This window comes from Opisthocomus hoazin, chromosome 8, assembly GCF_030867145.1.
Source record: "Opisthocomus hoazin isolate bOpiHoa1 chromosome 8, bOpiHoa1.hap1, whole genome shotgun sequence".
NCBI classification, from domain to species: domain Eukaryota; kingdom Metazoa; phylum Chordata; class Aves; order Opisthocomiformes; family Opisthocomidae; genus Opisthocomus; species Opisthocomus hoazin.
The window spans coordinates 34,954,827-34,982,497 of NC_134421.1; the positions used below are offsets into that span (position 1 = coordinate 34,954,827).

General features: G+C 40.0%; 1 protein-coding gene across 9 annotated transcripts in view; it reads left to right on the forward strand.

Annotated features, from left to right (window-relative positions):
- Window positions 1–27,671, forward strand: part of GRIP1 (glutamate receptor interacting protein 1) — a 353,630-nt gene that overhangs the window by 307,247 nt on the left and 18,712 nt on the right. For 6 of the 9 annotated variants that reach the window (XM_075427891.1, XM_075427895.1, XM_075427897.1 and 3 more), the window contains exons 10-18: window positions 3,717–3,872; window positions 8,885–9,071; window positions 9,858–10,003; window positions 11,624–11,704; window positions 19,718–19,787; window positions 20,053–20,198; window positions 23,822–23,966; window positions 25,037–25,176; window positions 25,352–25,540. In XM_075427891.1, coding sequence (XP_075284006.1) covers window positions 3,717–3,872; window positions 8,885–9,071; window positions 9,858–10,003; window positions 11,624–11,704; window positions 19,718–19,787; window positions 20,053–20,198; window positions 23,822–23,966; window positions 25,037–25,176; window positions 25,352–25,540 — 1,260 coding nt within the window. The remainder of the gene's footprint in view (window positions 1–3,716; window positions 3,873–8,884; window positions 9,072–9,857; window positions 10,004–11,623; window positions 11,705–19,717; window positions 19,788–20,052; window positions 20,199–23,821; window positions 23,967–25,036; window positions 25,177–25,351; window positions 25,541–27,671) is intronic. The other 3 variants (XM_075427890.1, XM_075427898.1, XM_075427893.1) reach the window with 2 other exon arrangements.

The following is a 27,671-nucleotide window of genomic DNA, read 5'->3' on the forward strand; positions in this document are numbered from 1 at the left end:
GAGATGTCACACAATCAGTTTTTGGCTGATTAAAGAACCTTTGAAGAGTGGTTCTTTTGGGAAGATGAGTACCAGGGCCAAAGATTTGTGTCGAAGATTGTATTACTTCAAGCAGTTGGTTTCTTAACTGACATTTAAAACAAATTGATGCTGTTAATGTGTTAGTCACCTTGACCCAGTGTAGATGCTTAGAAAAAGCAGTGCTCTTACCATGTCACAATTCATAACTGGCCATTACTAAATCATATCAAGGGGATCTGCAAAAGTTACATAAGAGGATCTTTAGGGAGAAATCTCCCTAAGGTAATAAAGTTGCTTTCTTAAGAAGGCAGAATCAGTAGAATGTTTACAGCCCTTCACAGCCGCTCACCAGGTGGTGCTCCTCCAATATCACGAACAATTCAAGATGTAACATGCTTTATGGAAGCAAGTACCCTCTTGGAAACAACCTCTCATCAGGTGTGGTATGGCCTAGGTGCTGCAGAGTTTGAAAAACTCCCTTTACGTGTCTGGGATAAGCTGAGTCATTAGGGCTGTATCTGTTCAGCTCGGTTATTGGTCTTATGGGAACATGTTGGGAATTTAAAATGGGCAGGAAAGTCAGTATATAAAATAAATTGAAATTTTAGCCCTAAAATAAAATGGAGAACACTATAAAAGATCAGAATTTTTTTCATGGTTTTTTTCCTTTTTACTGTGCTGCTAACATTCATTTCTCTTGCTGCCCCATTAGTTTTATGTTCACTGTACACAACCCTGGGTTGGAATAGCTCAAATTACCGCTAAATTACTACGGTTACACACGATAGGATTTTCTTTTACAGAAGTTTTGTTGATTTGGGATTATCCTTCTACAAGCTGAGCAAACTGAATTTGTGTACCTTCCCACTTTGTAGGACATTTTCATCTCTACCCTCAGCGTGAAAATAAAATGTTAAAAAAAATCAAAGACTATCAGATGATTTCCTGCTGGGAGCAGTCTTTTTAGTTAGACAAGCCTCACAGCAACTTGAAAATAATGAAAATCCACCTGGCCACGTTGTTCCTGACAGATTTTAATTTTTACACAATAGTTGAAGGTCGGAGATCTTGCTGTCTGTGTGTGCAGCCAAAGAGACGGTTTCATCTGAGAAGATACAATATGTCTGTAAGATACATATGGCCATGCCAGGCTACTGCTGCTGTTTCTGGGACTTTTCCGACTGACAGGAGATTTTCTGAAGTCTCTGAGGTCACCGGTGCCAGCGGGCAAGGGTCCTCAGGGCCCAGGTGAGCCGGCGGCGCTGAGTGCTCCCCCCTCCCCTTTGTCATCTGTTGAGGGGGAATAAAAAAAGGAAAAAAGAATGCTTTTAATTCAAACACAGGTCAGGGCACAGCGGGGGTGCCCTCAGGGAGGGACACGGGCCCGGGCCCGGGGCATGCTGACGGAGGGCACAGGGCCAGGCCTGGCAGTGCGAGCGCCTTGACTGTCCCAACCGCCCCCAGGGATGTGGCGGGCCCCTGTGCTCTCCTGTTCCTCTCCCTTCCCTGGCATGTGCTCCTCGCACAGTGACGGGCACTGCTTTTGAGTCAGAGGAGGGCTAATACAGTCAGATAATTAGCAGATCATTACTCATGTAGTATGAAGTGAAACAGAAGGATAGCTTTTCTGCTGGCACTGGGCAGCTCATGGGCCAAAGACTGTAACTTACATAAACTAAAAGAGGGCAGATTTAGATTAGATATAAGGAAGAAATTCTTCACCATGAGGGTGGTGAGGCAGTGAAACAGGTTGCCCAGAGAAGCTGTGGCTGCCCCCTGCCCGGCAGTGTTCAAGGCCAGGTTGGATGGGGCTTTGAGCAACCTGCTCTGGTGGAAGGTGTCCCTGCTCATGGCAGGGGATTGGAACTAGGTGACTTTTAAGGTCCCTTCCAACCCAAACCATTCTATGATAGTACGGGTGAATCCCTCAGTGGTTTTAAGACAAAAATTCAGTGACTATTTCCCAGTTTGAGGTGTTTCTCTACGGTTCAGCAAGGGCACGGCTACGCTGAATTTAATGATGAATAGATTGTATTTAATGGAGGGTGACTTCAATCATTTTCTTTTAATATTTGACACATCAGCTGAAATGCTTCCTGTTCTCTTGGTAAAAACTGGCCTTCACTTTTGGCATATCCCAGACTCCCCATGCGTAGAATCAGATATCAAATAGGGTCTCAGATTTCACCCAGAAAAGAATCGTTTTAAAGTTTTGAAGATCAAGTTTAAAAAAACCCATGAAATTGCACATCCAACTAATCAATAAGAACTCTTTATTAACTGGGCTTCAGGATAGAGTAATTTTTCTGCTGGCCCAAGGAAGTCGTTTACTGCTTAGAACAACGTAATGACAACAATAGATGGTGGCAAAATTAAAATGTCAATGCAGTAAGTTGAAATGACTGGCAAGTAAACATCTCCAGTCTAGACAGTGCTATGTATAGTATCTAGTTGGTCTTTTTAATGTAGAAGAATGCAAGCAGAGACTTATTAACCTTCAGTTAGTGGTCGTATGTAATACCTTAGTGTTTTCTAAGGAAGTTTGCAATCTTAGCTTCTAAAGCCAGAGTGAGATTAGAAATTGATTCAGTACTAATCTTCTTAAAAACAAATACAAGAGAAAAAAACAACTCAGAAGCATTTGTTCTGAGAAAAAATATTATTTCTGTTCCTCAAGTTAGCACCCCTGGTAAAAAGACAAGACCAAGTTATTTATTATTTCATTTTATTTTATTTTAAGTTCATTTTCATTTTTGGACTTCTTTATGTTTTGTTTATGCAATTCAGTTACTTTTCCCTCTTCTCTGGTCCTTTTGTTTTCTGATTTTCCATCATCCTTTCATGTGGGCAGTGAAGGTTCAAAGAAGCAACAGGCAACCTACCTGGGATTCATGTGCCAACAGCCACAACAGCCTCCTCACCTACCACCATTATAACACCTACCACCCTGACCATTGCAGGATGCCAGCTCTGAAATTCCAGAAAGCACCTCCTCAAAAAAGCCTTCGTAATGTTCCACGCTTTTGCCTGCTGAGATGTTCTCTCCTCTTCTTTTTCTTCTTCCTCCTCCCTCTTCTTTCACTCATACTTTTCCCATTTCAGGCACTAAAACCTTTTCAGTTTTAAAGATGCTACACTTTTTCATAGCCATGCCGAGGTTGTTTCTGACATTTTACACCTTTTCCTTTTTTTAACAAGGCAACCCTTATAGCTGGGAAAAGGCTTAAAAATTCTGAATGAATCTGCTCTTCTGTATGAGTAGATCATTAGCTTTGAGTATTGTATCTAAATCATGATTTTTGAATGCAAAGCACTGCTTACAAATCTTTTGTCAGAAATTACCTACTACAAAAAGGCCTGCTAATATCAGTGTATCTAGACATATTGATCTGCATTGATTCATGGATATGTGTTGAAAAATTTCATTTAACATGCTTCGCCTAAAAGAAGTTGTATACTGTGAATGTACTTCCTGTATCTACAGTATCTTTGTTAGCTTCCAGCAGGTATTTTCATGAAATGCTGGCTGTACTTTTACATAGGGTCACCTATGTGGTTTAATGTCTCTGTTATTGGAAGTGCACAAACCGTTCCTGTGCATCGTGCACATTGTTTGATTCATTGATGAGTTTCAGGCATGTGCCACACTCTTCCGTGAAGACTGTGCTGTATGCCAAGTGTTTGATTTCTTACAGCAGCTTTGGTGTCTTCATCCTTCTCTCCTACCTCCATGAGTGCATACAGCCTGAGTTCCCTGAACATGGGGACCTTACCTCGCAGCCTCTACTCCACCAGCCCGCGTGGGACAATGATGAGGCGGAGGATGAAAAAGAAGGACTTCAAAAGCTCCTGTAGGTGGTAACAGCATTTGCTCAAAATGTGCAGGGAATGGGTGGAGGAGGGGGAAGATACAGGAAAAAGGTACAAAGTACCTTAATGAATATATCCACTAGGCAAGAGAGAGAACAGTTGGAGTTTCTGTTAGATGGAAGGAAACATCAGCGTAGAAATATTTGTCCGGTGCTAAAATGATATGAGTAGAGGCCATGCAGCTTAACGATCTCATCTGAAATATATAAAGCAATGTTTTCTTCAGATAATTATGGAAGAGTTTGTTATACCATTACTGGAGTGATTTTCCGATTCCTTTATCAACTATTCCTGTTTCCACCAGGGAGTATAATTCATAGCTGAATAGTCAAAACCACATTGCTGGTAAGCTCAACGGACTATTGCATTATGGAAGGAGAAGAGCTTGCCACAGTATATCCTAGGTAGTTTTAATGTTTACATCTACCCCATAACCTGTACAGTCATTTTTGTGAGGAAGAGTGACAAATAACAGTGAAGACTAAATAGCCTTGTTTGTGACTGCTCTCTGGGATCCAAAGCAGGGGTTTCCCAGGAGTCAGTAATTTCCCAAGCCAGGGTGGATATATTTCAGGCTGTCCCACTTTGTGTATTGCAAAGCGTTCACTGGACCAGAGAGAGTACGGCTGTTATCAGTGCATTGTTTCACAGATTCCATGGAAGTGCCGCCTCTCCTTTTGGCTTGTCCACCTTCCTGTGGTCCTCAGCAGCGCAGTTCCTCCAGAGCAGAGAAGTGAGAACTGCTCTGTAAATTATCTGCTCCAGCTAATAATACTCACAGGTCCACTCTGGAAAAACTGAGCTGCTGTGCATTGCATTCCTAAAGCAAATATTTTTATATAAAGTTTGCCTACAAGTGCATTTTTGTTTTTTAATTTTTCATGACTCATCTGTTGACATGTTACGTTCTAAGGCATTCTTTTGGGTCACGGGGGGATAGTGTGTCCATCAGTAAGGGTCCAGCTCTTATGTGTCCTCACGTGCGCGTGAGAAACAGTACTAATGTTACACTAATAGCAATTGATTTGAATAGTAAAATAATGCTGGATGCAAAAAATAGTTCTTTGATTGTGCATATTATAGCTGTTCCATGCAACAGAGGACTGTTAATCCTGAAAGCTAATCCTATTATGGATCTTGGAGACAGCTGTTACTTGTGTTGTTACATTTTTCAGATATTTTTCCTTCAAGGAAGCCTTGCCCTGCAATTTACAAAGGCGCAAAACAAGGCCAGTGACATTAGGTTTAAGAGGGACAGTCACATAAGCACTGCAGCCCCCTTGAAAGATTCCTGAAGTCAGAAGGTCCTGTGGGTGACAGGCTGCTATGATTAAACAAATCTCTAGCTTGAAGGAATTAGCATGAGGCTTTGCTGTGGGGTAGCTTATTATGTGTTTGCATCGTGAGGTCTGGATATAGAGCATAACAAAATATATGGAACTGGCCCCATCACTGAGTGAGTCTGTGCCTCACTACGAGCAGTGAATACATCAGCAACCCCGAATCAGAGCTGGCTTTATTCCTCCAAAGCTGGCCAGCCAGGCTTGCTTGCCCTTTCTGTGAGCTTGCTTTTCAGCCCATGCAGAGTTCCTTACTCCTATTGCTAGACTTACACCCGTACTTGTGACTGCAGTAACAGCCAACTTGAGAGACCCACACTGGACTGAATGTGCTACAAGTGACCATGATAGAGAATGACTGGTCCTGTGCCCTTCCACCATCCATTGACAGGACTTGGGAAACCTTGCCTCTCTCCTTTTGTGAGAGGCTCATGAGAACCAGGTAGCATCGACTGCTGTCCTTTTCACAGGAAAGGAATAGCACACTCTCTTAATTTTAGTGGGATTTTTTTTTTTTCTTTAATCCGATTGGATCATTTGAGGGTTTTATTAATGTAACTTAATAATTATCTTTCAAAATGTCATTTGGGAAGAAAAAGATCTGTTGATGAAGAGTGCTGTACAGTTTACATTGCAAATCATTTAGGAAAACCTGCATGACTTAATGGGATCATGCCAAAATTCATGATGATGAAGTGTGATGGTACAGGGATTTACAAGACTTTCATGGCCATGATGTTACAATCATAGCATTAGTTACATAGATCTTTCCAAACGTGTGGCTGTAAAAATTGAAGGCATGCCCTGCTGTCACGTGCTTTGTTTATGCCACTTGTTTTCAGTTTTTTTTCTTCCTCTCATTTTTTTGGTTTTAAAGTATGTTATTCATTGTGGAAACACATTATTATTCAGTTAAAGTATAAATCCTGAAGTATTTCGTAGTAGGTCCATATTAGTACTTGAAATTGAGACACTTTTATACCAATTTACGTAATTGTTACTAGGGCTGCATATCTGATAGGAATTAGAGAGGGTCTTAGACACGCATGGGTGCTGTTTTCTCGGCACATCCAAGCTAGCTGCTACCAGGAGGAATAATGAATGTTTTGCAGTTTCTCAAGGGTCAGAGCAAGAGATTGCAGGCATAATAATCCATATAGGCACCTTTAAATACATCTTGCTGTGCTTCTCGTACAGCTGCAGGAATGAAAGCAACAAGTACATAGTCTTCAAATTCAAGATTATTATTTATGTAACTGCAGAGCGTATAGTAAACCAGCCCCCAGGACTGTTGCTAAGAGTTGGACAAAAACTATACAAATATGCTAAAACGTACCCCTAGCAGTAGCAACCAGGGTTCACTGGAACCACATACACATCCATGCCCCCGTTTTAAAGCAAAAAAGGGTGCTTCCTGGTCTCTAAAACTTCAAATCCATCAAGCAGCCAAAAAAATAGGAGTGTTTCTTGCTGCAATTATTATTGAGTTACAAACCTCAACATGCTCCAAGTCATGTTTTTGGGTATCTGTGGCGTTTTATAGAGGCTTAACAGATAGCTGTTGTTACATTATTTGGAAAGGATGTTTTCATCTCTGCTTTTTTTGTTCCTGTGTCTGTTTCATTTCCTTTGGGAGTGGGAGGAGTTCCTAATTCACTTTTAAGTGTCCACATCATCAAAATATTTATCAGCGTGAGTTTTTAATCCCAGAAATACTAATTTAATTTCCCATTGTGAATTAAAACCTTAGCTGTCCTAAAAGTTGAAATAAATATTTTAAGACCTTTAGGTTCCTGGTAGGGTATTAGAAAAAGAGTAACAAAGTTACAGAGTCAGCTGGATGGCTGCTTCAGAGGAGGAACAGACGCCTAAGTGATGGGAAACAAAGGCGCAGCTACCAAGTAATTGTTGTATGACATTAAAGAAAGGGAGAATGGAACTTTTCTGAGCTTGGATGCCCTAAAATTAGTTTATTTCTAGAAGATGTGTTAGGGGATCTAGTATTATATTAACTCTGAATTTATCTGGTTTAGTCATATTTTAGCCTTTGCAGCACTGAGGGCTAGAGAAACCTATTTCTCACATACAGTAAATGCAAAAGCTGGTGGCCATTCCTAAGATTATTAGTATTTTCATTTGGTTATGAGCATGTCTTACTCAGTGCAGATAAAAGAAACAGTAAGAAGGAAGCTATTGAATAAGTGAAACAATACACAATTCTTACAAAGGAAAATGAAAACAAGATATGAGTGAGATTTCACAGTAATTTGGAGAAGACAGTTTCAGAATTGAAAGGAGCTTTGCTGAAAGAAAACAGAAACTCATGAGTTTTTTGGCAAGTGAAGCTTTTGCAATAGGATAGTCATTGCCAACCATGCCGCATTAATCAGATTTTGTACTATTTCAGAGCAAAAGTCTAATGCCTGTAGTGTGTGGGAAATACTTACAAAACCGCTGAGAACTTTGTACAGCTGTGCTAATATTATCTATAATGTAAAAACAAGAACTCATTTTTTTCCACATCTAAGAAAAAAAAAAAATCCACAGTTGAACAATCCCTCAGATAAACCATGAACTAAACTATCCCTCAGATAAACCTTGAACTCTTATCTAATGCTTAGTAGCTACTGCAGGCAGAAATGGATCTTGAAGGAAATTAGAGGTGGAGAGGTGATGGCGTAGATTTATAACATGAAAACATTCAGAATCCTCATCATTGGAGTGTTACCATTACAATACCATACCCTTACTTTACTGGTCTGAACAGGACTTCAAAAAAATCTTAGCTTTCTGTGCATGACATAGTGAAAAGGAGTAGTTTGTCACTGGGGGAACTGAATGAGTGATACAGTAGACCTTTAGGCAGAGATCAAAGAACCAAAGGTGCAGTCTCCTTCCTTCCGTAGGTAATTGCATTGAATATCAGTGTTGTTTTTCTCTTGATTTGTTCTGTAATGCAGCCTATTCAGAACAAAAGAGAACAGAGAGAGGAGTAGATCAGGAGTACAAAAGTAGCTGCCTGTGTTTCTCACAGAAGAGTCCCTCAGTTCCTTCAGGAGACCCCAAAGAACTTTTTTTTCTCACAATCTCTTGAGATATACTGATTGCTAAAAGAGAGGGGTTTGTTCAACTTACACTACCCAGTTAGCCTGAAAAATTGCTGACATGTAGTAAACACGTACAAGAGGAAGGCATCCTGATTTCTTGCAAGCAAGCCTGGGACATGTGCTTTGTTGCTAAGAACGATGATTTGCTGTCAGACATTCAAAAGAGCTCGTGGGAATCAGCCTGAATAACAGCTGAGCTTGTGCCTTCATTTCCCTTAGCTCCTGTGGAAATTCTGCTCATCCACACCTCAAACCTGATGCAAACGGAATTCAAGGATGTTCTGAGATTTTTGGGGTGGGGTGTCAAACACATTTATTTTACTCAATACAAGAACTATCTTTTTGCATTCTAACATATAACCATATGGTTTCTATTCTCATGTATGTCATAACTGTTTATACATAATTTATAAACTTTAGCTTAAATTTGACTTTAAAAGAGATGTTTTGTTGACTAGGTTTATTGTACAGATCTATTTTCTCAAAGAGCAATGAAATTTCTGCTGTGTATGAATGTCTTTCCTCCTGGTCTGCTCTGTTTTATAGTGTCTTTAGCTTCTAGCACTGTCGGTTTGGCTGGGCAGGTCGTCCACACAGAAACCACAGAAGTAGTGCTGACAGCTGACCCCATAGTAGGGTTTGGGATACAGCTCCAGGGTAGCGTGTTTGCTACTGAGACCTTGTCTTCTCCACCTCTCATTTCCTATATTGAGTCTGACAGTCCAGCGGAAAGGTGAGGTTCTTTCAGTTGACTGTAAAGCAGGTTTTGGCGAGCGTTCCTCGGGGTACTTCGGGCCTGTTGCTTTCGATTTGTGATAAACTGCAGGGCCTTGCTCAGCAGAAGTGTGGCAAGTAATAAACTGTCTGGTCTGACAATGATATTTCATATGCTTGATCAGCTATAAGAATGACAAGCACCAGTGTTTTTATCATCCAGAGTCCTCCAGCAGGAGACTGGAAGCTGTATTCATGCAAAAGGAAAAAAGAATCAGGAACATTGCTAAAGTCAGAATAGCAATCTGCAGCGTGCCATGGGGGGAGGCCGTATCCAGCACTGTTAAGTTTTGGTACAGAACCAAATCTTAGGGAATACCAGAGTTTAGACTTACTAATGATTTCATTGCAGCATTTCGGTTGCATTTTTGTGCTTATGTACATCGTTAATCATGGCATGAGAACAATGGTAGTTGCACAGGCAAGTACTAGCTGCCATTGCAGAGCTACGACACCTGTGGCCCAGTGTTGGGGACAAAGGTGATGTCCATGAGGGGCGTGGAGGAGTGGAGGCCGTGCCCCGCTTCCTGGGTCCCAGCACCTAGAGAGCATGACCCGTGCTGGGAGTGCTTGATGGTGTCTTGGTGCAAAGGGGCGGCAGCAGCTTCTATCCCCCTCTGTGCCTGGGTAGACTGTTGAGCTGCTGTGCCACACTTCTTCTTCAGGGCTAGGTTGAATGTGTTTGATATTGCTGGTTCTGGTAATGTGCACATCTGAATGTTGTTTTGTATCGTTGTGTACCAAGGTGTGGAGTGCTGCAAATAGGAGATAGAATAGTGGCAATAAACGGTGTCCCGACGGAAGACAGCACATTTGATGAAGCCAATCAACTGCTCAGAGACTCCTCTATCACCAACAAGGTCACTTTGGAAATAGAATTTGATGTTGCAGGTATGGATGAACTGTTATTTTGTCTTGCAAGAAAACTGAAGGAATAAATCCCAAGTACATTGCGAGTGTTAGACATCCAAGGTGGAGACTTTCTTCTCACATATACACAATTCAGCTTTCAAGTGACCTATTTGAAACGTGTGTGTGTCTTTTTGTGCAGCTTTCTCATTTCATGTAGCTCTGCAGCATGCTTCAGAACGCAAATAGAAATGACAAGTCCTGTAGTAAGGTCTGGTGGCATCCCTTCTCTGAGTTATTTCCAGACATTTTTTGTGCCCTGAAATAGAAATATTCTGCTGAGCAGACAAGTCCTCTACAGGCCAGCAAATGAAATGTTTTACTAGACAGAAAAGTATTATAAAAGGGTGGATAAGCAGAAAACTATGACGAGTTTCACTTACAGTATCTCAAACCAACAATCTAAATAAAATAATAGAAATTGATGTAATAAAAGCCAGAAAAATCATTGTTAATGTTGCTGGTGAGTCTTTGTTATTACTAGTGGCTTTCCTTTCTTTGGTAATGTGTTTCAGCATGCAGAATACACCTGTAAGATCACAAACTGTTTAAATCAAACAAGTACACATTATGTATATGCACTACCCCACTATGTAAATAGTAAAAACTTTTGAGACTTCCGTGTTCATCTGACAGTAGCTCCTTTGAAGTCGTAACAATGTCAGATGTGCTGTATTTTGCATAGTGTGATTATTGCTAACAGTATTATAAGTCATCAAGTCAAAAGCAGACTAAAGGTTCCTAGAGTAATTCTGTGTAATCTTTTAGTATGCACACATCTAGTAGAAAGTTTTTTTAAAAAAGCTAAATACAATATGTACATTCATATACACAGAAAATGAAATATTAAAAAATAAGAAAACTGAATAATTATAAAGTCATTTAAATACAGCTGAAGTCATATGTATTTCAGTCCCTGGACTTGTTTGTACTCCTCCTGTTCGCTCCATGATGGCAGACTCATACTCATTGTTAGACTCCTCTGCCACATGTATGTTTATATATTTCCATAACTGTAATTTCAGTTGCTCCTTTTCAGGCCAAGGCCCAAACGTTTGCTAGGATTGATGCCAAAAGTCAGAATTCAAATACAGGTCTTTTGTTCAAGTGTGTTTTCCCTCAGTCAGCTACAGGCGCTTCTCCATTAGTGTTTTGATTCCTTTTCTTCCCAGTAGATACCAAATCCATGGCAGTTACCTTAGCAGACAGTTAAAAATCTGTTAGACCTACAGCAACAAAGGCCTGAAACCCCTAAGACTTGATCTCCTGTCCTTTTAATTAAAAGTGATCTGCCAGTCCTAAAATTTTCACGTGTGCTCACAGAACTTGCATACGAGCTAAAAACCTGCAGTCTCAGCTGGCTGCTGGCCCGTGCAATCTCCATAAATCCAGTTAAACCTTAAAAAAAAATGGAGTTACCATGACATGACCTATAGAGGTATAAATCATACTTCGTATGTCCTACTTCCTTCATTTCAGCGCCTCTGTTTCACCCATGGCTTGCGATGCTGATGTGATTTCACCAACTTACATGTATAGTTTCATGCACTTGGAATTGCTGTGCCTTATAAATTATCTAACATTTTATATATTTTTTTGTAGAATCAGTTATACCAAGCAGTGGAACGTTTCATGTAAAACTACCAAAGAAGCATAACGTGGAACTTGGCATCACCATAAGTTGTAAGTGAAAGTGCTTCTTTTTAAGACCACATTTATGGGATAATCTGCAAATAGTAGCTCCTGTAGCGATAAACTCATGTTTGTTTTGGTATAAACTTCTTTTTCCTTTTTCTAGAAAGGGATGATTAGCAGTGCTCAGTTTCTGATGAAATACCATTCTGTAACAGATTTATACTCCCCTTCTAGTAGTTAGTCAGAAGCTTGCCAGGCCTAAAGCTTGACCTATTCCTTCATATGTAGCACATAACTCCTGTTAAAATCATTAAAAAAAAAGTGAATAGAATTAGGCCCATGGAAAAGTATTTTCATAGCTGGGAAGTTTAAAGCAAAGTCTGTTGTGGTGTCTCACAGGCTCTTGAACAGAACCCCATGGAACTCAAGGGTTCTCGCAGGCATGAGGATCTGCATACATGGGGTTATTTTCTGCTTCAGAACCCAGAGTCTGAAGATAGGTCCTCAATCTGTAACACAAGTGGGCAGTCCTAAACGTGCAGGTCATGTAGCAAAATCCCCTTTCACTAGGGATTTCAGAGATTGCTATAAAAGATAACAAGGGTGGGCATTAGTCTGTTTCTCAGGAAGTATTTGTTACTGTTGTCTGAGATCAAAGTGTTTCTATACTTACTTATTTTGGGAGCAGACAGTAGAGGCTGTGTTAGGACTGGATTTTGACCAGGTAAACTCCAGCATACTGAGTTCAGCCCTTGATGGAAGGAAGAACAATCCGTATCAAAGTTAATGGGCTTGTGTTTAATGGACTTAATAGCAGGGCAGAATCTGATCTTACCAGAATTAACATTCCTTTACAGTGGTGGCCTTTCTTAGACTATTAGTCTTTCTCTGGAATTATTCATGTGTCTTGGAGGAAGATTGTGCTTTGACTTACATTCTCAAAGCTTTTACCAGCACAATGGAATAAGGTTAAATCAAAAGTACAACAGGGAGTTCAGTGCTAAGAGTTGCATCTGAGGTACAAACGAGAGACACTGCAGGCCTGTGTGCTTGCGTTGCACACTTGAATGGGTAATTGTTAGACTCTGTAAGGTGTGATGTGATACTTGAAGCAAAATCATAGGTCCAAACGTATTTGCGCAAATAAAAATATTGAGAAATGAGAAAACCTGGAGAAAGGCAGTTCTATTTAAATATTATGCTTAGGATCGATAATGGTTTGTAGGATCATTGTGAAAATACTGTCTTCCTAGTAATTTGATTTGTGCTGCTTTCTGGAATTCTGTCATCTTGTACTTTTTTTTCTGTCTGTAGGAGTAAACTTTGAATGGAAAGCTAATGTTCTTGTTATTTAGTATTCAGCACTCTTCTTCCAAACTTTGCATAACTTCTTGACTTGGAACTTATTTCCAGAAGTTAGTGCTTCATAAAATTAGTGCTTTATATAATCAGAGCGACACCTGGTTGGTCTCAGCTCTGCTCTTCTGAGTATACGGCGGTATCTTTAATATTTAAATTAAATGATCTGTTGTATACAATAATCCCACTTATTAATAGTATTTAATGCATGTGAAATGTGTCTAGGATTAATTCTTTATGTGATTTTAAAGGATTTATGCTAATAACCGAAAGTTTGTAAATTTGCTTGGTAGAAGTCTTGAATTGCTGCATTTCATGCTTGCTTTTCAGTGCTTTGCTCTGTTCTACCTAATTAACTCCTAAATGAGGCAGTATGATCTGAAGAACATAAGCATTTTATATTCATTTTGTCAAATTTTTGTCAGGGCATTTCAGCACATTAGCGTGCCGTTTATTACTGATATTGTCAGAAAGCTCTATGACTTCTTTTGAAAAACAAATACCAAGGCAAACTCAGCGGAGTTGGTATGACCAGGCTTAAACAGGGGTGATAGAGGAGATCAGGTTTATTCACTTTTGGGCTTCATCTGTTTAAGTGCTAGAGACCTGTTTCATCCTCTCTCTTCTGAAGGTAGTGGAGTTAATGGTGAGTGAAAAAGTGTTGTCTCGAAAAAAACATTACAGAGATACACCTGTCTTGCTTTCCATATCCCCAGTTTAGTTTGGGATTCGGATGAGAAAGTCAGGAAATGACCTGACCTGACAGGCAAGACAGACATTTTTTGTCAGAAGGGAAATGTAAACCTCACCTCGGGTCAGCACATGAACAAATGCCTATTTTTAAGTCCAAGACTTCTTCTGAGTCAGCTGTTAGGAGGCAGACATCCTGAAAGAGGAACTTCTCTTTGTTTGTATTGTTTTCCTTGGTAATAAACACAGAGTGTGCCTGCATGGAGTTACAGCCAGGTACTTGAAGGCTTATCTGAAGTGACGCACAACACTAAAGACAGTTAAGCTAATTCATGGTCTTTGAAAAACATGGCATGTAATAGGGGAAGAAACTAAGCTTCTCTTAGTTCAGATTTATTAATACAAGAAAAAAAGCAAAACAAAAAAAAATTCAGCATTGCCTTAGATGGCAGAAAACCCTAGAAAATAAAACAGAAGAAAGTTTCAAGAGCACCATTGTTAATGTTAATCCAGGGCACTGAGTTTTGGGTAGTGCATGTCGGTTATCTCGCAGTATACAGGAAGCCTTGCCCATTGCTGCCTTCCCACACATACTGGGCTTCTATCATCCTTCCCTTATCTCTGCAATATCTGTCTAATCTTCCCATTGACAGCTACTTACACTCAATAAAGACCCTATTTCATAGTTTTCAAATAGAAGTGACTATGTATTGCATGCTTCAGGTACCATTATTTTCACACACAGTTACCTGGTTGGAGCAGTTAGAATGTCTCAGTTCTTAAAATTACGTCATCCAAATAAAGCATGACACGGCAGTGCCCGTGTGTGTGCTTTATAACAGAAGCATTCCCTTATAAGGATGGCTTTCAAGCAGATCTAGTCATGTTCAAATCTGTTTCAGTTTATTTGCCAGCGATATTGATTTTAGACCATGTAATGGAATACAGATTTTTTAAACTTTTTTTTAAAGATAAATTTTTGTGCCACTGGCTACTTTATCATGGACTAATATTTTTTAAATACATGGAATGACGTCCGAGAAAATGACTTACTAGTACAGTCTGGTAATTGTAGTTAACAGCTCTTTTCTTTTTTTCCTTTTCTTTCTTCCTTAAGTAAGATTCTGATATCCTTACTGGTAATGAACTGCAGCACCTTGCTTCATAAATAATCTCTCTGAAGCTAATGGGACTACTCAAGGAATAAGAAGCTGCAAAGCTGGTAAGAATATCAGAATCTCACCCAAACTATCATCATTTTTTCTAAGTCATTTTGACTAGCAGCTATACTACAGTCTGCTTTATTGCTTTCGTATTTCATCAGAAACAAGCTTTGTAAATATCTACCGATATTTAGCATTGACTATGAGAATTTACTTTATAAAGCATGTTTCTGTGTATTTGGGGATTTCACCTAGCAAACTCAACTTCATTTTGCAATGTTACAAGTAATTATTTTCAAGACGGGGCCTGAAGAATCAGCAGGTTTCTCAGCTGCTCCACATGAACCAATACTTAAGGAACAAAAGAGTTACATCAAGTCTAGTTTTAAAAAGCTTTTTCATCTATATAATAATCACAGTATTTAAAAAAATTATAGTAGCTGTTAACCAGCATTGTGGACAAGTGGACTGACTTTGTATAAAAAATATTTTTCCATCCTATGAGCATTTTCCTCTGCTTGTTCAGTTTGTTCAGAGTTTGATCAAACTCCAAAACTTTAAGCCAGGCTGAGACTAGTAAGTGAGTTTTAGCTGGGTAGTAGGTGAGATGTCCACCCCAAAATTTGTTTAAGTCACATTGTATTTTTACTTTGAGTTAGCAGTGAAATAAGAAAGGAGAGTTGCTTTAGGGTTTCTTTTAATCTAATGGAACAGCTGATCTACAAAACTGGCAACACTTCACTGAACTTGCTTTCAAGTGGTGGGGAATAGGCAGGGGAAGTGTGTCTTTACTAGTAGAAGTAGGGTAGAGGCCTGGGCCAGAGACCTGGGATCACAGAGTAATTTAAAGAGAGAGAACAACTTGCTCAAGGTCAGCCTTCGAGCGGCAACACTAATTTTAGTATCTGTACAACTTTATACACTCTTCAGTCCACTTGTAGTTCATCATACAGACTGTGTAAGGTCTCTACAAAAGCTCAACAGTAGGTAGACTAACAGCTGGACCAGGGAGGAGAAAAGATGAGATCTTCAGTGGACGAGCAGAATGGGACAAGGAGAGAAAATGAGTGGAGAGCCTTAACAGGGAGAGAGCAGATGAGGGCAGAGGCGTGATCAGGGGGAGGGGAAGCTGAGACTCGAACAAGAAGGCTGGGCATGAGTGAGTAGTAAGGTGCTTTGTTTTTAATTGCTTCTTAAGACCAAAAATAGTTCTGAAATGAAATATAAAAATGGAGACTTAAAGCTGTACAGTGTCATTTCAGTCTTGTGTTAATTCATGAGGATATCTTTTTTAATTAAGTGGTCAAATGCTATTTTCTCACTGGGACTCTTGCTTCTCTGCTCTCTGGGGAGAGATGAAACAGTGGTGTGTGTCAAAGGGGATGGAGGCTGCATAATGAATGAGGTGGAGGACTGCAGAAAGAAAAAGGAGGTGATCTCATGGTCAAGACAGCTTAAATGCTACCCTAGAGAAATTAGGGTTTTTTCCTTTTCTCTGCAATAGAATTGTGCTGAGACAAGTCATTTCACGGGGCAGGTGGGGGAAAGGAGAGAGAGATTTTCCTCAGCTGGCTGCTTGATTTTCTGTGGAAATCATCAAGATCCTGGGGTCACACTTGCAGAAATGCTGAGCATCTGCAGCTGTTGCTGAAAATGCCAGTAGTTGTGCTTTGGACATAGAAGCTGTTATGTGCTACAAACTATTGTGAGAAATAAAAGCATGGATATCTCAAATTGCTCACTGAAAATTGTCATACTTTGACCTACATTTTCCTATGTTTCCCTTCCTCATCTGTAAAATCAGGATAACAGTACTCAGTCTTCTTGCTGGGGATGGCATCTGTTCGCTGTGTTTGGGAGGCAGTCTTAGGCTGTGGTGATGTGCAGTACAGAAGTTCAGGAGGAAATTAATGTTTTTATCTCTGCAACACAACCTGAATAGTTTGTAGTAAGTGTGCCATGAGCATTGAACAAGAATAAAATGAAGTGTGGTGTAGCTGCTTATTGAGGGCTTGCCAGCATGGGGCGATTCATTTCACGCTGAGCTGTGTTTGTTGCCTACAAAAAGGCTTTCATCCACCAGACACAATTAATAGCCCAGGATAACTGACAAAATACTTCTGGTTCACACCTACTCAGTTTGAAACTGTAATAACTTTGTGTGCAATATCATACCCTTTGCAACCGCATGTACTCTGCAGCTTCACACTTTGAGCTGTGCTCTTTCCCTAGTTTGGTTCCTTCTATCTTCTTTTTGGAACAATAATGAACTGTTTTCTTTTGTACCGGTAATTTTTCTAAAGCGGTTTCATAAAAACTGTCTCAATACTCAAATCTCAAACTTCAGACATTGTGCAGTGGGTGGCCTATAATCTCAGAGATTTATAAGGTAACCCAGAGGGTAAAAATGTGGAATTAAAAAAAAAAAGTTCACCCAAATGATATTTAATAATTTTAACAAGATACTAATTGGTGAAACAAACCCAAAGAATCCAAGTAAATCAAGGAACTGTCATATAAGAAATAGTTGACCCATGACATGAAAGTATGAGAAATAAGCTATACTTCTTGCAAAAAAAGTTAATTGCTGTTCTCTAAATAGCAACGTAGGCATTTTGTGAAAGCGTGCTGTTTTACACAAGTATCTAAAAATTCTTGAAAGTCCTTGTAGGTCTGTCTTCTAGACTTTGAAGACACTGCATATGTGATGTGGCTATTTAGCTGTTCTGAAACAGTTCCTTTGGACATTCAAATGCTTTCTCGGCCAGGGCAGCCAAGGTTAACAAGATCTGTTAGAATATCATGTTACAAATGGAATTATTAATACACCTTGTGGTTGCTGTTGGTGAAGATCTGTCATTTTCCGTCAAAGAGAAGAATCCTCAGCTGCTAAAGTAACTGACATCAGGATTTTGTAGGTGATCCTTCAATATGGGTAGCTTTTTGGGTGGTTGTCAGTTAGGCATTAGAGCCTAATGAAAAAGTAACTTCTGTGAATGAACGCAGAGGCCCCAGTACACAGAGCAGAAATGGCATGGGGCAGTTGAAGAGCCCTACATGGGCAAAGAGCCTCATATGACGTGGAAATATTTTAATATTAGCTCACTCTTTGTTAACAACAGTCCCAAAAGTCAGTCTGTGTTCACCACGTGGACTACTTTGGGGTAGTTCAGCGTGGAGAAGAAAAGGCTCTGGGGAGACGGTGTTCCAGTACCTGAAGGGGGCCTGCAAGAAAGCCAGAGAGGGATTTCTTAAAAGGGCATGTAGTGACAGGACAAGGGGGAATGGCTTTAAAGTAGAAGAGGGTAGATTTAGATTAGATATAAGGAAGAAATTCTTGACTATGAGAGTGGTGAGGCAGTGGAACAGGTTGCCCAGAGAAGCTGTGGCTGCCCCCTCCCTGGAAGTGTTCAAAGCCAGGTTGGATGGGGCTTTGAACAACCAGACTTAGTAGAAGGTGTCCCTGCCCATGGCAGGGAGGTTGGAATGAGATGATCTTTAAGGTCACTTCCAACCCAAACCATTCTATGATTCTACCTCCTGGCCAGAGCAGCTGTAGGTGGTATACTTCGCCATGGCAGAGAGCAGGTGCCACACCATTGTCTAAAAAGATATCTTTCATCACCCTCAAGTTCTGAGCCCACTGCTTACCGTATCAAATCTTTGGTGCAGTTTTCTGTCAGCAAATGGATCAATCCTCCAAAACAGTGCATTCAGTGAAGCTGCTCCAAGAAACAGTCCTCTGGAAGCAGTCGGTGATCATCGTCGTCTTCCTCTGGGGTAGTTACCTACTTTTGTGCAACCAAAAGTCAAGGATAATTGCTAAGAAAATTTGCTGGCCAAGGAGGACTTGTCAAATACTTTTGTACAAGTCAATAAAGAATTGCAATGACTGGCACTGTAGATCAGAGCATCCTTTTAACCATGATGGGCATCTAGAAAATTGAAAGTTATGTCAGATACCTTCAAGAAGAGAGGAGTTAGGTGTGCAGGGAGAGAACTGGTGGGGGGGTTTACTAATTTGACTTTTGCTGGAATTGATGGGCTTCTAGTAGGTATCCCCAGTACAAAGTCGGGAAAAGTCCACAATGCTTGAGGCCCAGCAGCAGTATAGAGGAGCAAGAGTGCCTCATCAAAAGAGGCACATGTTTACTCAGAGCAAGCAGCGAGTCACAGTGAAGCAAGCATCCGTGTGATGTAAGCTACATCTGTGCAGATGTGATGACTGCGTATCAGCCCAATGGTATGCATGACCAGTATCCACAGCATCTCATTTATTGGGAAGTAGATTTCTCCTTCTCACCCAAGAAGCATTATCTTCATACCTCTCACTGAATGAGACAGGAGTGGATATAAAGAACGTAGTCTAGCCCACTCTAGATATTGTGCCAGAGCAGCTCTGTTGGTCAGGGATATAGTAAAGCATGGTTTATGACTGACAGAAATATTCTGGCAAAAGATCAGCTTTAGGAGTTGTGCCAAAAGGTTCTGCTAACAGAAGGTCTTCCCTATGTGTTGTAGCTACACAACGTTTTATGATAGATCACTGGAGCTGTGCTGTGATATCTTCGCATGGTTAAGTCCTGGCCTAACCCAGAACTGAGACATAGCAGGTTAAATTCACTTTGCACCAGTCACCTTAATTCTGGCATCTTCTAATTTTTGAGGAATATGCAGTCTTACTAATATGCTGATGATGATTCTTTGTATTCATACGTACCATTTAGGGGAAGGGGAGGAATATAATACAGGTAAATAAAGTGTGTGAAGTGTTGATTTTATGGACAGAATTAGCTCACCTGCATATCTAGAAATAAAAACAGATACTTGTATGTGTTCTTTATTACAGCTCCATCCAGTAGAAAACCAGGAGACCCTCTGGTTATTTCTGATATTAAGAAAGGAAGTGTTGCTCACAGGTAAGACATTCAAGCACCCAGTAAAAATCTGTTTCCATTGTGTAGCCAGCCAGACTCAAGTTAAACAGAGAGAGCTTGTAAGAGACTGTGCTTTTTTTTTTTTTGCACAAAAACAGTTAGAAATTAAAAGTCCAGTGTATTAAGAAATAATTGTGTTAAAAAGTCCATCTCACTTCAATATTAATGTTCATAATGTTCATACCTTCTAAGATACCTTGCTTTGATGTTGTCAGATTTTCATGTATGTTTGTTTGCTTGTTCACAGAACTGGGACACTCGAGCTGGGTGATAAGTTGCTTGCAATAGATAACATTCGACTTGACAATTGCTCAATGGAAGATGCTGTCCAGATCCTTCAGCACTGTGAGGACCTTGTAAAGTTAAAGATCCGCAAAGATGAAGATAATTCCGGTATTTACAATAAGCCTATTGCAGATTGTTGTGTATTTTCAGGATCTTTAGAACGTAGGATTATTATTTTGCATTTAAATTTTCGTGAAATTATTTTTTTTTTCTAAACATGACTGATTTATGCTAATGCTAATCAGAAAATGTCACATGAACAAGAATTTTAATGGTATTTAAAGTTTGGAATTTTCTCAGTGGCTATATTGCCTGCAGGAGCTGCACTGCAGAATGAGGTCTTCGCTTTTCTCTAAAGGCAATTTCCCCTCAGATGCAGCCATATGAGGTTCATCTTTCTCTTATCAGCATATTGACATTTTCTCTGCTTTTAAGATTGGAATCATGGTTAGCAAAGCATGGATCCGTAGGCCTCAGCTCTCTAGCAGAGTGGTGCATGCTTTATCCACAAACCTAAAAACTTGACTTCAGTATGACTGTTCACATGTGTAAAGGTAAGTAATACTTTACACACTGTGCTGGATGGCTGATGAAGGAGCCGTGTCTGATCAGCCCAGTGGAAGTAATGGAGCTGCCATCATTTTGAATGGCTATATCTATTAATAGTCCTGGATCCTTCCCCATTATGGATTCCACAAGAGCAGAATTTCTAACTGCAGATAATAAAGCAATTTCTAAATCACAGAATGAAGCTAGGATTTCAACTTCTTTTAATTTCTCATGACATGCTTTTCGAGGAGGGGAAGGCAGGGAGCAGGCATTCTTCCTCCCTAAGTTCTCGTTTCTTAGCTGTCTTTCAGACTCTTCATATACTTTTTTAAGTATTTCTAGCTTCTAGATGGTAGTATGTTTTTAGCAGTTTTTCTCTTTTTTTTTTTTGTTTCCTGACAGCTTCCCAGTCTGAGGATGATTCTGTCTCTGATTAAACTAATGTCTACCACCCTTTTTATGCATATCAGAGTTCTTTGCTTTCACGGCAAAACTGGCCTTCATTGTGAATTCAGGCCACATCTATGCCATGTTCTTGGTTAGCTCACAGTTCTGCTGCCTGGAGAGAGCACTGAAGAGAACAGTGTAGCAATTTGACATGTGTTGCATTCTGCCATTAATTTTCTTAACCAGGGCTAAGCAGAAGACAGACGTAATGGACCAGTCGCCTTTCCAGTCATTCACTGGAAACTTCCAACTCTCGTGTGGCAGGGCTGCTATATGATTAATAACTTCTTATTCACTTACTGTTGACAGCGGAGAGACATCAGTACTGTGTCGACCCTTAGCCAGTACTGGCTATTACGTTTTCAAGTAGCTTGGTCGATTACTTTTCATCCTTCAGTTGAAGTCTTGTACTGTGTCAATGCCACACTTGTGTAAATGTTATCAGCATTAGATCCCAGAGGATTTGTCATCATTCTGTAAATGCTCTAGCAATCAAGCAAGAGCTGCCACTCTTCTCCTGTGCGGTGGCAGCTTATGTGCCAGCCCACTGTATGCTGACCAGAGGCTTCCAGTGGGGTCCTGGGAGCTGGGCACTTCTGGAAAGAGCGTGTCAGATGAAGTGGAGTTGATGTGAACTGTGCCAAAACATTGATGGTGATGCCCCAAGTAGGAATACAAGGCCAACACTGGCATGAAAAACACAGTGTTCTTTGCTGAATAAACACCACTAATTCTTCTCTCCTTTCATTCTGTATGTGTACCATTTTCTTTATGTGGCTAGCAAGGGGGAAGTAGGAGGGAGTTGGAGGGAGGGGGAAGCTAATGGCCTAAATTTTCTGCAAATTGGGAAGAAACAAAATAGCTCCAAAGTTATTGTTTCTCCAGCACTGCTTAAGTACCATGTTCAGCGTAAGAAGAAAGCAACTCTTTGCCATTGCTAGTGATGCAGGTATCTTTTTTCCTTTTAAAGTTTTTCTATCTACAGGAACAGAAATGGGAACAGTTGAATTTTCTGTCTTGTCTCCGGTTAGTTCTAGTAGCATTTAAGGAACATGCATCTTAGACATTCTCCACACTCACTGAGCAGTTCGAAATGTCATTACCCACAGGTCTAGGAAAAGTTGCCCACCGGGCCAGACATCCTGGCTGAATATCAATGTCAAAAGATGGACAAGAGAGCATTTGTTATTTTGATCTGAGGCGAAATCTCACATTTTAAATTTCAGAATATCCCTTCTCGACTCAAAGATACTATAGTTGATTGCTCTCCTGCTGTGATATTTTTTTGATAATATGTGAAGAGCATGCACTGTGTAAATACAGGAGCCTTTCTTGTTGCTGCAACACCAGTTTGTTACAATTTAAGGAAAATATATTGTATTTAAGCTTACTCAGTTATGAATTCTTCTCATTTTTCTGATGATTGTTTGGTGAGACTAAGATTTCAAAATAATGCAAATAACTTCATGCAATATAATGAAACCAAATCTGATGGAATTATCATTCAACTTACTTGATAATTCAGAATTCAGAAGCTATTTTTGATTCTGTTAAAAAACTTAAAACTTGTCTATCAAAAACATGGGATATATTTCAGGTTCGCTTAGTAAGACAGCTGCTCATCTTATAATTACTGTTGACTTTTCCCACGATTCTTTTAAGGAAGTTTGGTTTTAAAACTTTTGAATTATCTTCTAAATACCTTCTATTTGAATTACCTTCTAAATACCTTCCATTCAGTTCAAGAAACAGATCAGTACCAGTATTTATGCAATAACGGTAACTTGTCTTTTCTCTAGTAATGTGCCCTTGTGGCAAAGGTGGCCAAAGGCCTCCTGGGCTGCATCAGGCAGAGCACTGCCAGCAGGTTCGGGGAGGTGATCCTTCCCCTCTGCTCAGCACTGGTGAGACACACCTGGAGTCCTGGGTCCAGTCCTGGGCTCCCCAGTGCAAGAGAGACTGGGATATACTGGAGCAGGTCCATCAAAGGACCACAAAGATGATGAAGGGACTGGAGCATCTCTCCTGTGAGGAAAGCCTGAGAGAGCTGAGACGGTTCAGCCTGGAGAAGAGCAGGCTCAGGGAGGGACTTACCAATGTATGGAAACATCTGAAGGGAGGATATCAAGCAGACAGAGCCAGGCTCTCTTCAGTGGTGCCCAGTGATAGGACAGGAGGCAATGGGCACAAACGGAAACACAGGAGGTTCCTCCTGAACATGAGGAAACACTTTGTTACTGTAAGGGTGACCGAGCAGTGGCACAGGTTGCCCAGAGAGGTTGTGGAGTCTCCATCTTCGGAGATACTCAAAAGCCATCTGGACACAGTCCTGGGCAGCCTGAACCTGGTGGCCCTGCTTGGGCAGGGGGGTTGGACAAGATGACGTCCAGAGGTCCCTTCCCACCTCAACAATTCTGTAACAAAATAGCCTAAAGTTATATTTTAATAGGAAAGAAGATACAAAGATTTTAAACAGGATAAAATTTAGTCTTAATAGAATGAGGGGAGTTTTTCTATTGACTTCAATTTAATTGGTTTTGCAAATTAAAAAAAAAATTGCACAAGAGAGAATTTTTTTTTTCAAAATAATCCAGTAGAGCATCATTAAGAAGTGTATCTGAAATGTAATCCATTTAAAATGTTGTTTGATTACCAGTCACTAGACTGAATGTGCTGGTTTTTTTCATTCCCTCTTTCATAAGAAACCAATTGCATCCCCTTGGCATTTATTGCAGATGAACAGGAGAGCTCTGGAGCAATTATTTATACTGTTGAGCTCAAGCGCTATGGCGGGCCTCTTGGAATTACAATCTCTGGTACTGAAGAACCCTTTGATCCCATAATCATTTCCAGCCTTACAAAAGGAGGATTAGCTGAAAGGTAAATTGGAAAGCAGATTATTTTTAAACATTCTTTTTGTCAAGATAAAGATTTATTTTACCTGAAGATGATAATTTTCATGTGTTAGCGATTTATTTTTTTAGAATTCTCCAAATCTGAGTTTATAATCTTTTTGCTGTTGTTTTTTGATCATTGCCAAGATCAAGAGCATGAGCAATATCTTAACAGGATGTTCTTGCACATACTGTACAAGACAGAGCAGAGGATTGTGGTCCTAGTTATAAATCACCTAGGAAAGACTGGTCAATCAAACTGCACAGAGTCATGGGAACATTTTAGCAGCCTTTTAAAAGCAATAACCTTGTAGAGTAGAATAGGTAAAGAAAGCACTTCATGTGTCTACATTTATCTGAAAATATGCCGCTTATTGTATCCACACACTGCATCTATATGTGCACTTACATACACCATAACAAGCATTATCTGACGAGTAGAAATGCTTCTCATGGTAAGTGATGTATAGAGAATGTTGAAGGTGCTAAGGTTTTCTGTTGCCTGGTGTTTCTAGGATAGGTAGAGTCATTGCAGCTGGTACCTTTGATGGTGGTTTCAGAGAGAACTTAGAGCATGCAAAACATGATACTGTGCATAGCCAGAACAAACAGTGTATTTACACAAAGAGAATTTATTTTCTTCTCTTGATAGGATCAATCCTGAAAGCCACATTGGTGAAACAGCTGGTTACTTGCTCACATTGCTATTATCTGTTACGTTGTGAGACTTCTAGAAACTTGACTCATTTCAGAACTTACTGAGCTGTCTGAGATTGCTCTTAAACAGGTGGGCTGCAATGAATATCATCCATAGGTGATTAACTTAACTACCACAGTAACGTGGAAATCCACATCCCCATGCCTCAGCCCTGCTATTGTCACTACAACAAAGGTGACTTGCTTTAAGTGTTTCTAACAAAAGAACTACTCTGTAACACAGCTATAAAAGCAAAACGAAGGAAAGGGAGATGAGACTTTCATGCTCCAAATATGCAAAGAAATTGCCTTTGTTGCTTTTTATGCTCCTCACTGCTTTACTTTTCTCTCTTATTGTAGAACTGGGGCGATTCACATAGGAGACAGAATCCTAGCAATAAATAGTAGCAGCCTGAAAGGAAAACCTTTGAGTGAAGCCATTCATTTATTACAGATGGCAGGAGAAACTGTCACCTTGAAAATCAAGAAGCAGACAGATGGTGAGTATGGCCAAGGGTAGCATCAGTGGACTTTAACGTGTGTGTTGTTACAGATTAACAACCATTTAGGCCATCCCTGGAAAAACGCCGTGTCAGTAGTAAAAAGCATATTCTTAGAACTGCAGTAAAGCAATGACTACCACCTCAGGTTTTTTTTTTTCATAATTCTATTCAGCTACCAGTCCCAAGAAATTTTCTGTCCCTGTGGGTCACGTAAGTGAACTGAGCGATGCTGAAGATGAAACCTCTGCTGCACAGAAATCTGGCAAAATCTCAGACATCTATTCCACTGCAGTCCCAAGTGTTGACAGCGCAGTAGAGTCGTGGGATGGCTCTGGTATTGATACCAGCTTTGGAAATCAAGGTACTACCAAGAATGCAATTGACATTTAAAGTAGAAATTACCACCTTCGTGGTTGACCTTCCTTTGCCTTTATCTGTACCAGCTTTAAACCTTGTGCTTTGTAATGTGCCAGTGTCTCATTATGACCACACACCTTGCCAGGGAGTGTGATTTCTTACACTTGGCTGGCCTCAGATTCATTCTTTCATGACAATGTAATGTGTTATGAAGCATTTATCAATACATTAACAGGCTTTTGTTAGCTTTACTGACATCTGAATAGCCCAGTCCATAGCTCATCCACAGCTAAACGAGTTTATCCTTCAAATACAGATCAATACAAGGCACGGAACACAGTGAAGATGTTCATGAATCCAATGCCCATATGCAGTAATTTTTAACTGACAGCAGATTTATTATAAACTGCTGAAGGGGGAACATTAGACATTGCTTATGATTTGTAAATCTTTTGCTGCTTCTTCATTCCTGAAGCATTAACATCTAACTTTCAGCTCTCAGAAACGATCATTCTATTTAAAGACATGATTTTCTGTAATGCTAAATTCTCTACTTCTGTTTGACTATTATTTTATATAGGATTTTCAAATAATCTCATTTTAATTTGCAATACATTTATTTAGGCAGCGAGGGATGCAGACACCGTGTAATATTTTAGATAACAAGAAAAATAACTTCCACACAGCTTCAGTGTTTTCTTTAACTCTCTTTAAAACGTTTGTTTCCATAGTACAGTGGGTATTTCCACTACCTAGCAGGTATTTGGACAGGTAGATCCTTACCTCAAATAATTTTTGCTCACTCGCTCTGGCTGCACACATTCTTTTGGTTTTATTTCTTGGTTTCTTTCTGTTGCTTTCCAGGACCATGGGTAGTAGGTCACGGACAGCTGGTTTGTACCCTCACACAGAGAACTGACACCAAGCTCTGCCCAGCAGATGTCCCATATAGACTGAAGTTCTGTGCTGATTACTTTTGTTGCTGTTCTCTAATGTGCCTGCTCAATGATAACACTGGCACTTTCTTCTGGAAAGCAGAACGTTTCCTTTGAAATCTTCTGAGCTACTTGAGAACAACAAGTAGCTGATGTGACTACTGGTGGCCATTTTATTTTTTCTGTTCTTTAATTTTGAAGTATTTCTTAGCCTTACTGCATATATTTGGCATCAACTTACTTTAAACAAGACAGTCTCAATATGTTTAATTATAACTCCTGTTTTCTACGTTTTACTTTAAATTTACTGTTACATATAACAATTTAGTACTCAATGTATTGGGCTACACTTCCCCTTTATAGTTTGTATTTCACAGGAGTTAGACTTGGGATGAATTTGTCCTCTTTTCCATTTTTAACTGGTTTGGTCAGTTTATCAAAATAAATCACACTAGATTTTCATCTGATATCTTCAAGTTCTAAGGAGAAGTATTGCTGAAAAAGCACCAAATTATAGTTCTCGTTTCCTGGGTGAACTGATGGTATTTGGAGCAACTTGGTTCAACTGTGGATTGAGGCCCAGACTGCTTTCCTAAATCCTGATGATTCGGATGCCGTTCCAAAATTAAAACAGTATCTCAAAGCAGATTTTTTTCTAACTCCCTTGAAGAAATCAGCCCAGACTTGGCTGGGTACATGGCACTTCTGCTAAACAGCCTGAGTGTAGTCAGGTTTGCGCCTTTTCCCGTCCTGTGGTACTAATGTGACCCACATTTCTATTAAAGTTCATGCTGTCTTGACCTGTCAAGTTGAGTTTGGCTTCTCTCCAAACCTTTCTTGACATAAGCACAGGCTAAGCAAATTGAGGAATTTGGGTAGTATTTCTGGAGCCCCAGATAATGCTTTATCCTATTAGTTACTAATATAATGCTGGTGAGCAGTCTTTTCTCTCCTGGAATTAATACCCCAGTTTGCACCTTTGTCTAATGTGTTTGCCTTGCTAATCCAGAGCCTTCTCCACAGAGCAGTCACATTTTCACAGCCAAAACCCTTCCTAGAATCTGGGAGTATGTTCATGTCTGCCAATGGAAAATGCACACAGCTCTGTAGTTACATGGGATTTGAGGGAGACAGGTCTAGACTGATTTATGGAAGCAAATTGCCCTCTTTAGGCAGGTGACAGCAATGATATTTGTTAGT